Below are 12,010 nucleotides of genomic sequence, written 5' to 3' on the forward strand. Positions count from 1 at the left end.
TCCACTGTATTTTTCTCATTTGTTTGTTTTCCTAAAGGCTTTTACTTAGTTCTACGGCACCGTTTCTCGTTAAAAAACTATCTTGCCCACCCTGCATTGGGAGTTGCATCAGAGGTATTTGGTTGTAGGTCTTTGTTGCTGCCCTTTTTCGAGGAGAAAAATAACTTGCTGAGCTTCCTAACGATCTCCGGCTTTTGTCTCTTCTTACTCTGGGAAGTGTGCATCAAGTCCTCTTGTGAGGAAAAATAGCCGGCCTCTCTACCCAGGTCCGTAAAGGAGCTGTAGGAGTGACTGCCCCTCAGGGATCTCCCTGAAGAGCTCGTCGAGCCAGACGGGTGACGTAATCGCATGTCGAAGCTACTTCCAACCCTACTGGGTTCTTTGTATCTGCGTTCAAAATACTGGGGCTCCACGTAAGACAGATCCGTCCAAGATGGAGGCTCATGACCCCCGAGAAGATCGGTCTGTCTGGGCTGGTTCCATCTGGCACGTCGTCCCACCGTCCCGTATTTGGGTAGTGTGTCTTGGAGTTCTTCAAGATGGGACCAAAAGTCCATGGTATCACAACCGACCTTGTAGGCACGTCCAGGGTAGTGTTCAAGCATTGTTCTGGCACAACCGCATAGCGACTCGCGAGCTCACTTTAAAAACGAAACAAAACATGGGGCATGCTACAAAAATCTGTTGGGGGTTCTTCAAGAATAGTGTTGCATTCACAGCATTGAAAATCAAGTTCTTTGACAAGGAAGACCTTGAGCGATGTCCTGATCCGAGCAAAGATCAGGCAACACTGGCTCCTGCTCCTGTGTTCTGACTTGAACAACGGAGAGCACTAGCTCTGAGCAATGGCTCTCCAACCTGTTCTCTAGCGTTGCTCTCTCGAGAGCAGTACATCCCAGAGACGACACTATCGCAGCTCGAATCAGTGCCCGATCGCTTAAAAGGGAGAGCACTGAACAAAGAGACGTGAAGTGGGGGTTCTATATGTGCTAACCACACTCGCAACAAGTGCTACCATGAGAAATGGTAAACAAAGCAATAAGTAGTGAATTAGAGAAAGCCACTTGCCACACTTATCATCTACATAGTTGCTACGTGTTTAGAATTATGTACGTAATTGGAGTAAGCAGTGCCAACTTGAGGGTTTTGTTTGGTTTTTGGACTGCGAGTCAAAGGATGACCCATACTTTTCAAATCTCGAGAGCCTAAAAGCTACAATTGTGTGATGAGGGATGACCTCTTCATATTTTATGAAGCTAGTTTTTATTTCGTATTTTTCTGGGTTTTCATCAAAAGGAAGGGTGAATGTCCGAAGTCTGCTAGGCAGTTTGCATAAAAATATCCAGACCATGATGAGTGATGACTTTGGGAGGCTATTTGCAACATGTGACAATCTACCGGCCACCCTGAGAGATATCAGATAAGTGGTCACACTGTGAAGTTGGCTCTCGAGCATTGTCGAGCGCCATTTTAGCATTGTATAACGATCTTCCTATGTAATAAAGGTTTTGGTACGCGAGCCTCGCTACAAACATTAAATTAAAATTAGCAATAATTACTTTAGCTGATAATGAATCAATCCCGTCATAGATTACTAATTGTGGGAAAATTAAAAGCAAATCGTTGTTCAGCAAGATAAAATCGCACCAAAACGCAAGCCTGAGGACGGACTTCTAGAGATGTGGACTGCAAAACGAGATCAACAAATTTTTATCACCTAAACCGTTCAGTTATTCCTCATGAGCACTTCATACGACCACAACAGCTTGTTGAATAGATGAAAATGGCCAAGTTTGAGCCCAAAACTGTGCTTAGGGAACCCTGGAGAAATATCCATAGTTTAGTAATAAACACTACATAAGATTCGAATTTTCGGCCTGCTCTTGGTCAACCAACTACTTAGGCTTTTGACAACATGATTTCGAAACGAACCACCTTACAGGTAAATAATATAAAAATGACTTGCTTTCAATTGAAGAGATCTACGTTTCTCATTTTATTACTTTGATTCGAGAAAGGGCTCAATGACCAATAGCAGGCTGATTTGACGGGGAGCTCGTTCACAGTCCATATTTCTAGAAGTTCGTGACCTAGTTCGGGGACACTTCTTCAAGTTACGGGTGGTGGGGGCGTGGAACAGCCTTCCGAATTTAGTTAGGTGTACTAGATCAGTGAGGAAATTTAAGAGTAGCCTTGGAGAGTATTTCTGAGGAGAAACCCAGTCCCACGACAATTTACAATTTCAAGTGCGGTTCTCATGTCAACCATCTTTTCCTTTACAATGTTTACCCTCTCATTCTCTTTATTCCCTCCCCCTTTGTAGTGTATCTCATTTCATTCATCCGTCATAGATTCCCTATCTTTGACTTCCTTTCAAATCGTTTTTTCCTTTGTAAAACGATCCAAAACTCTATATACACCCTCATGGGAAGTTTGAGTGGAAGTGATAATAAATAATAAACAATAATTCACCTAAACAATCTCCTACTAAAAGGTTGTTTATAGTCTCCCTGCAAATGATGCTGAAGTGAATGAAAAGCAGGGTGTTTTTGTTCTTCTTTTTTCCAATACCTGGATTGCATTTCTTTTCAACTCCTTTTAAAACTTCTGGCCCTAAAGCTCATGAGTAATCCTTGCTTGCAACCAAATCCTTGGCAACCCTCCCGAGTAGTACCGTACTGTACTGTACTGTACTGCAGAGCAACAGCAGTCCCGTTCAACCACTGGATTTGCCTCTTCTGCCATTTGGATGCGTCCAACAAGACCAGTTACGACATATCTGGTGGTGGTTCGAGTACTCACAAGGACCGTTGTGATTACGCCATCAAACCAAAAGCCAAGCTATTTCTTTACATCTAGAATCTAGAAACAAGCAGGCTGAGTTTTGTCTGCCAAGACTCGGGATACAAACTATTGTAGTAGGGCGACTTCACTCATTTTTGAGCATTTTTATCCAGTCCGATCTTGAGCAACCCTGATCTCCAACGTCCACTCCCAACTCTCAAGGTCGTTGGCATCTGAGCTCGCAAATGTGGGCTTCCTTTTTTCCATTTTGATTCAACTGTGGCCGATTGTCAAAGCTAAAAGCGCTTTTGTTTGTGTAAATTACCACTTCACGTGGGGTCATGAATTGAACTGACAATTCTATGAATAAAACAAGTGAGGCTAATTTCAATGCCAAGCACAAAGGAACACGAAGAATCAAATATCCGTACATCAAACCTCACGGTACTTGATAATTGTGCTTTATCGCGTCGTTGCATTTAAACAACTTCCGGAAACTAGTCTGTACAGACATATATTCGCTTTTCTTTGACTTGATTCAGACAGAATGAGCCAAGATAATTGCTTTCAATCAAGGTCATCTGCCAAATTTTCGTGTCCACATTTTGACAGGAGACGCTGAACTCCTGAACTTCGACCCAGAGAAGCAGTCTCTTTTTTTCTCAAAGAAAATGCCTTAGATCGAGTTTCTGGCACAAAAAACTTCATCCAAAGGATCGATCAATGTTAAAAGTCGACAACTAATGCAGATCAACGGACCCCGACACACCAGCTTCCATATCATTTCAAAAGAAATGCGGAGTAAGATGTCAAAGAATGGCCGCCTTAGTAAGTTACAATATGTTTGTAAAATAAAAAAAAAGAATGACCAAGTTGGTTCCAGAAAAGTCAATATTCTATTTCTGGTCTTTTGGTCGATCAAAAACAGACCATTTTAGCTCGTTTTAAATGTGAAACAGAACAGGAGTGAGTAATTCAGCTATATGAATGTTGATCTTTGTCCTAATCTATTATTACGCCTGGGCCCAATTAACAAAAACAACATTGTGCGAATAAATGTGCCCTTGGAATAAAAGTCAAACTGTCAAATCAAATGTTAGTCCCACAAAACTGAAATGAATACAAAACCTGACAAGATTTTGAAATGTCTAGATGTGTCTACTTTGAAGTTGAACTATTTTTAACAAGTACGGTAATAGTGCTGAGTAATCTTTCAGAGGGTGAGCTCATAACTAGTTTACAAGTAAAGGACCCAGCTTTCCGAGGTGTGATCGAAATGTTCATATATTTGATACAAATTTGAAGGTCAACCTTGCTTTGAGAGTTTTTATTTTAAAAAATAAAAGACCTCGTTAAGGGTCATTAAGACTATCATATTGAATGTTTATGACGACTCAGACCTTCAGAAAATATAGAAATAATTTCAGATTTTCATCCAACATCCTCACATTCAACGCAATAGAATCATACAAGTGTTAACGCAAACTCCATCAAAGCTTACTTGTTTTGAAAAATGTCCGACCTTGTAAAATGGTTGTCATCGGCGTAATTGTGAAGGACAAGTACAACAAGCGTTTCGATAAATCTCAATGAAATAACTGTAAATATTTCTTTATTCGTGTTTTAAATGGTAGGCGTGTGATTTTGAATATTCATCTTGGTTATAAGTGCACAACATCTGTAAATCTTGAATTATTTTTCTTTATTTGAAACTTACACCTCGAACACTTCAAAAATGTCGACGGGTTCAACCTTTGGAAAAGTAATTCAATTCAAGACCTTAAACGGACACACAACAAATCCTTCCACTCTCCACCTTTAATAAAGCCTTTTCAACCGAGTAATCCTTAGAAACAGGATTCAAACGACAAGGACATGTGTCCAAAGAAGAAAAGCCGGGTCTGGATTTTCAGATATAAAAAAAACAGCTTTTCACTGTTGGATCGACGAGCTATTCGTCACGGCTTGAGCCGATAAAATCGCCAGACAATGGTGGGTGGATGGAGAACGAAGCCAATCACCCCCATCAGTGATCAAATTTCATCATCAGACTGTCAATGTGTGCTCCAGTATCTCCGTCTTTCCTCCCTCATGTTTACTTTGTGGATGATTCCGCTTGGAAGGTGCCAAAAATAGCGTCCAAAAATCAGTGGTTAAAGGCCAAAATCTGGGATGATGAATCAAAGCTTCTTAAGGTGAGATTAGGTTTCATAATGAAGAGAAAGTTATCTTTATGGGCATACTAAATGGATTTCAAATGATTCCACTTCAAGCCGCTCATAAAAGCAGGCTTAATTAGCACAATGACACCAACGAGAGCCCTCCAATAACATCTTGTTGAGTGCACACTCAGAAGTCATCATGGTTCGTCGGGAAATGTTACATCTCGTTAAAAGGAGAACATGCCTCGGATGAGTGATCTTATTACAACGAATTCATATCCAAATTGCAATCAACTCTCAAAAGTGGTTGCATTGTTCAAGGCTAGAAAAATAGGATCAGCGAAGGTTGATCAATTTACTGCCATCAATTTCGGCTCTAAGTGTAACAACTACGGTACAGCAAGAAGAGTACATATGCTAGAGACTTACAGTGGTCTACCTAATTCGTTTCAGCAACCATCTGATCATTATGGCTTCCCTTCCAAGAGCAATCACATTTTGGCTTGACTTCTTTTCTTTTGTTGAAGGTCTTCTTGTTGTCGTATCTGATTCTGATTAGCAGCTGATGTCAACTGCGGAATGGAATTTGAAAAAGGGGTTCAAGGGAAATGAATCACTTTGATTGACTCGTGGGATCTCGAAAATTATGAGATCATCGTCATCCATGGATGGATGAAACGTCGGTGCTGAAAGCGTATGTGTGTGTGTGTCTGTATGCCGAGGCATCAGGTTATCTGTATTGGGCAATCCTGGCCAGCTCTGGAATTGGAGTGGCATCAAAAAAAGCCCTTTGACTCCTCGTTCTTCTCATGGCTCGTGGTAAAACTGTGCTTTGCTCTCAGTATCAGGGAAGTGCTCGCTTCACGACGCCATGGGCAATATAATTTCTCTGCCCTTCCCAAAGGTGAATGCATTGGAGGGGTGTCAGTGGTTGCTTCTTGCTCGCTTGGAAGATTGGTTGGTTGGTGCTTCATTGTCGAAAAATGCCAATTGCGATCGGTGATCAGCTGAAACCTGTTCTGCTTGCACTTGCAGAGTCTAATCATGACACTCATTTTGAATTTCGCGCTCTATATACATAGCACTTTGGGCTGCGAGCTGGATCTTATGAATAATCGGCCTTTTTGAACCAAGTCTAAATCTATAAGTGACTGGATAATTACGTGATTGCTTATTTCTTACGTCAGACCAAGTGTGGCAACCAAACTAGGAGAAGAAAGAGAAGTGCTAGATCCCGAAATATTTTTATTTTTGAATGGCAAAGGACTAATTTGCTCCTGTTGTGACTAATCAAACTTACGATCTTGGAGTGTTTTGTTATTTGGACATACTATTCTTGGTGAGCCAAATGCCAATTTTTGCGCATTCAAATACATTAAGGTATTGGTAGATTCATGTAAGGCAGCTGGCCATGATAAAAAGTTTTTTATGTCTACATAACATACTTCGCTGAGCCAAAAAACTTTTAGTTTCAGCTATTGTAGCGTTAGATTGTTTTGTTGCATGAAAATTCTCATAAATTTCTTGATGAATTTCGAAGTAAATTATTGAACTAAAATCCAACATAAGTAAGAAGCAATGCCAAAAGAAGATCAATTAATCGCTACAATGAAATTTGAATTACAATTAAAAAGTGCTTTTAAAGGCGTTCAAATTATGGCTCTTGCCAATGCAATGAATCAATGTTTTTCTCATGGTGATCCCATGACTCGAAGTGAAATTCAAAGAACCTCGTCCCATTTCGATTGCAACAACCATCGTGGAATACCACAAATTTGAACAGCAGTGGTTTTCGAGTGGGCGTTCAGTTTATTTCTAGTATTGAAAGCAAGGCTTTTGATGACGTCCTCAGCTCATGATGTTAAAAGTAACTCTATTGTTTCCCGACCATTCAAATTTTGCATGTGGCCTCCCGATACCATAGATATCGAATTGAACCCTTGGAGGATTGATGAGGAGTCCAAAAGTTATGGTGTTCGCCGCACCAATATCACATCCAATGTGTGTGTGTGTGTGAGAGAGAGAGGTCAGATACCGACATTCATTTGAACATGCAAAGAAGGCAACGAAAGCCCCGAATGAAGCCCCGAATGCCCCGAATAAGGGGGCGACGCTTCGTTCTTCTAATCTGATACGGAGTTGCCGATAAACGAATATGGAGAGTGCCAAGAATTACCCGCACTTGAGACACTGACGCAAGAGATAGCAACATCCATTCATTGCCATTTTGATTAGTCCCTTCAAAGTGTGACAACGAGATTTCGAAATCGGCTCCTTTTAAAGTAAGTAGCTTTAGCCCAATTATGGCACCTTTGGCCACTTCGGTATCTTCTTTTAAGCAAGTTTCAAGAGCGTAAAAGAAAAACGCTTCCGGAATTGCTCCCCCAAAACCATCGAGATTCATTATTGAGCACAACTGAAATCACGACATGTCATGAAAATCACGACAGTGTTTTTAACAACAATTTTTGAACATTTGTGGTAAGTCGTCTTTAGTGACTCAGAACTGGAGGTTTATAGTTAGTATTTGCTTAAAAATGTGCATTATTAAAGCCATTTTTGGGAAAATATGTTCAAGGTGAAGCCAATTTTAAGGGATTTCAAATGCAATCACTTTTGCCATAATCCATTTTCAATTCTGTCTTGGTTCTCAAATCTAGGTTCATGTTTAAAACCATGGAAGCTGGTCTTTTTTTTATTCCTAGGGTGGGCTAGAATCTCGAAAACTGGAAAAAAAAGATTAAGTATGATCATCATTTCTGGGCTCAAATTTGGTCATGCCAACTTCTTGTGGGACGCGTGGGCGTCTTGGGAACGATGGGACTCTTTTTTGACATGTCAAGAAATCCTTATCGCCGCCAATTTTGGAGGTTTCAGACCAAGACGATCTATGAGTGTTCTACATACACACCCAGTGAGACTTTGGGCACACGAACCTCGACTTCTTTCCCTGATTGATCGTGGGCACCGAGTTTTGAAAATAAGTCAAGCTCCATCAGGCCCAAGCACACCACGTCTATTTAAGGGTGTCCAAACGCTCGTTTTCTTGTGGTTGGTGTGTGTTGTTGTAGTTGTAGTTATTGTTGTTGTGGCTATGATTAGGATTTCTGGACACACTTACCTTCCATGACATACACGATGCTTCCCACATCGCCTTCTTTGATGATCAAGGATCCTCGTGTGTACTCAATTGGGTACATGCAATCAACAATCTCCTTGATTTGAGTGGGTTCCAGGTTTTTCATGAAGTCATTGTCCATAATGGCTGACTTGATGAGGTTGCGCGAGCTGGAAAACCAAATCAAAAGGGGACACCATTATTAGAGCCCGACGACAAAAGGTGAGATGAACGCTTCAAATTCAGATGATGATGATGAAGTGGTTGGAATTGCAGCATTTGTCTAGAACTCCTTCCAGCAAGTCATCATCACGAAAGCGATCAATCCGAGATCAATTTGCTAAGCAGATGAGAGCGTCGATTGAAAAGTCATTTTTCGTGGGGTGGGGGTTTAATACAAACACGAATTCGACACGTCACTGGTAAAAATGCTCAATTCATTTTCGCACTTCCAGGCAACAATTTCCAACCGAATCGTCAATCTACAGTAGACCATAAATCTTGCCCTTTGACGGCAAACGCAAAAAAGGACAGATCTACAATCACTTCAAATTTGGCGCCAATTGGAAATAGGTTAAACTAGAGGGCTTGTCTAGCCCTCTAGGTTAAACTCTCGCTCTTAAGCCCTCACAACGTAAAACAAGGCTCATGATTATTTTTTTTATCAAGAAACCGAATAAAGATCGATACCTTTTTTAAATCACTCCCAGCTTTTTAAGAGCAGTATGCAACTGGGTTATATTATTATTAACCTTTCCAATTAAAGACTTACACATCTCCCTTCTCAATTCGGTTGATGATCATATCCTTGGCGTTAACTGGGCCTTTCTTGGTGGGTTCGGCAGAGATGGCAATTCGCTTCATCCGATTAGCCACGCCCTCGATCTTATCCTTGGCCTTATGAAGGCCACTCCCCAAGGAGCTCAAGCCCAAGGATCCATGGCCATCTCGACCTGGCGGTGAAGGGCGGTAATTATCATCCAAGACCATGGCCTGGATGGACATGTTCTGGGCCAATTGCTGAGTCATGGGCTTCAGGATCTGCTTGAACTTGTCCAGTTCGGCCTGCATGGCGGTGATTTGGCGGTCACGTTGCCGGACTTCGCGCTCAAGCGAGTCAATCAGGGAGTCTCGTTGCTTGACCTCTTCAATCTTGAGGCCAAGAGACTTCTGCAGCTCTCTCAAAGAGGCCATGATGCTCAGAGATGTCTATCTATAGAGGTATAACGTATGTCTGTCTCCGTTTATACTAAGTGCTGTTCAATCCAAAGTGTTCGGAGACGGTTTTACCAGTGATACATTCTCGGGTCTATTTTTGAGCAGAATCACGAGGTTTAATCACGTACGAGATGCCAAAGGAAAGTTTTGCTACTTGACGAAGTGAAATCATGTCACCCGGGGATTTGGTGCGAAACAACCCAGAGGCCCCTCCTGACCTTGATTTGGTCTCACAAACTTGATGCGATCTCTTCCTCAGATAACCGCTTCGACCCACAGATGTGAACTAACAAGATGCTACCAATCCTTACTGGGAATGGAGGTCTATGGGTCGTGGCTGTGACGTGTTTCACGGAGAGGACTGGGTGCTAATTAACCAGATACGAACAACTTACACCAACCTCCTCCGTTACTGCACATACCATATGCCAGATGCATTCATTTGCCTTGCCGTGATGAATCCGTGTAATGTGAATGGAGGGCTAAAAACCAAAGAAATCTCGGCCCTATTCTCGGTCGCGAAAAGTGCAGGCAGGGCCCGTAATTTTAGGGCTCTAATGAATCTATTAGTTGAAACTCGTCCCTGATTAAGTGGTGAAGAAAACCGGCTTTGGAGCAGTGTGAGTTAATGGCTTCCCAGACCTAATTTGCGCCCCTTTCAATCTCATGATATCGGAATCAAATTAGGACCGGATTATCGCGGTTTCTTCGGGGTATTTGCGACCATGTCTGTGCATTTTCGTTTCTGGTCGAACGCCTCAATTCAATTTCTGCCATTTCATTTTCCCCTTAAAAGTGCTTGAGAGGCGTGAATGGGTTTTCTTTTCTGACAATCCAATGCTAAAGGGCGTGTCTGGATGTGGGATGCGGTCCCATGAAAGATATCGAATCACTAGAGTTGTTTGTACTAAAAAAGAACACCCTCTTATGGCTGAGATTATAATACGTGCGTGATAATTGGAATCCGACACGAAATTGACTCATTGCAGGACACTCTCAAGGCCACGGATTACCTTTAAAAATCAATCTAACACCGGTGATTATCTTTATTTACTTGCAAGCTCGCCACTCAATCTTGTCGGTATCAAAAGAGCGAGACTTGCACAACACTTGTAACCATAGTTATCGTGGTTTGAAATCGCAAAAATGTGTTCTACCGTCATGCAAAAACGAACATTTTTCGTGTGCTTCCAGCCATTTCGTGTGCAATTACTATTTACTTCACAACAACTTCCAGTTCGTCGTCGACTGCTATTGTATTCCTGTCTGTCAATGTCAAATGTTCATGCCTTTTAGAGACTTGTTCTCAGAGTATTGACAACTAATCCAATAATTGTAGACTATCTATTTTCAACGACGGTTTGGTGAAGAACATGTTTGTTTCGCTCTTTTTCTTGCAACTGACGGAGACATTTGAACCAAAACTTTCTCATCAACATGGGTAAAAATCAAAATTAGTCGAGGAACCAACGAAATGTCCGAGCAAGAGAGATTGCGAGCCGTTCTCTTTGCAAAGACCTCCAATTCTCGTGGTTCCTTGCAACAATTTGTTTCCAACCGTCTGATTTCATGGCAAACACGACCATCCATCAATGACCACGAACTTGAACAAAAAGGAAGCTCCAAAAAAACTTCCACCGTAGAAATCTTCGAAGGCAGAAGGAATCTTTCAAGTGACTCTCGAATTGAACTTGGGGGTTCAACAACATAAAACTCATATCCTGTCTCTCAAACGTGTGCTACACCTCAGTCAAAGACGACAATCTTAAAGGGAAACCCGGAGGGTAGCAGTATCCTTGAAATACTGGTTTCTGCCCTTTGGTTCTCCCTGTGCTCAGACTCGTTCTTGTGCCTCTTTGCATGATGATCTCCGAACACTTCAGAAGGATCCCTAGCCTCACTTGTTGCCCTCCGAATAACTTTCACAACACTTCACAACACATAACACTTGGGAAACAAAGGCGAGAGTCTTTAGGGTTAAGAGGCATTCAAGTCCATGTCCATCAAAAAGGTTCCTCCTCTGGAAGCCAAGAACACCGAACTGACTACTATTGGCATCGCAACCAGAATTGATCCCCTTGCATCGCGCGCTCTCACAGCGCTGAATTGCAGACCACTCAACTCAGCTGTTCATCTACAGCTCTTTACATCTTCCCCTAGTTCTACACATGTAAAATGCTAGCGCAATCCAGAAATTGCTAACACGGAGCAAAGAAAATCACTGACTAAAGCGTGTTGCCAATTTGCTAGGTAAAGATTGGCTTTACATAAATGAGACATATGTGTAACCATATTTGGCATGTTTTTTTCTGCAGTTAAATAAGTCATGAATAAAACACATTCATTTGACAAAACTTGCTTGTTTTTCTCAAATGTAACCATAGTATCAAACTTAAGCATTGTTTTGAACTTGAAGGATACCCACATAACAAATGATAAGAATTGCAACTGTAAGTATCCAGTAAACTATCTGACTTTAATTTTCTCATCATTTCCAATGGTTAAACATGTAGTCCTAACTTTCAACCTCGTTTTATGACTAAACAGGGAGGCTGTCCGTACTACTCAAAAACTCCATTAGACCATATATGCTTCAGAACGCTCAAAACCAATTGATAAATGGCGTTCAAAGGTCAAAGTATCTTTATGGAAGCAATTTCCTCTGTACCTATATTACCAACAAAAATTCTAAAATTCAAAAAGATTCCATCAATTAGACACAAAACCC

At 41.4% G+C, this 12,010-nt stretch overlaps 1 protein-coding gene across 6 annotated transcripts in view; it reads right to left on the reverse strand.

The window, feature by feature from the left end:
- The window catches only part of LOC131892402 (cGMP-dependent protein kinase, isozyme 2 forms cD4/T1/T3A/T3B-like), a 34,838-nt gene that overhangs the window by 7,517 nt on the left and 15,311 nt on the right, over window positions 1–12,010 (reverse strand). For 2 of the 6 annotated variants that reach the window (XM_059242262.1, XM_059242261.1), the window contains one exon: window positions 8,068–8,234. In XM_059242262.1, the coding sequence (XP_059098245.1) occupies window positions 8,068–8,234 (167 nt within the window). Of the gene's footprint in view, window positions 1–90; window positions 796–8,067; window positions 8,235–8,836; window positions 9,440–12,010 lie in introns of those variants that run through there. The other 4 variants (XM_059242259.1, XM_059242260.1, XM_059242257.1 and 1 more) reach the window with 4 other exon arrangements.

Source organism: Tigriopus californicus, chromosome 12 (genome assembly GCF_007210705.1).
Source record: "Tigriopus californicus strain San Diego chromosome 12, Tcal_SD_v2.1, whole genome shotgun sequence".
Classification (NCBI taxonomy): Eukaryota; Metazoa; Arthropoda; class Copepoda; order Harpacticoida; family Harpacticidae; genus Tigriopus; species Tigriopus californicus.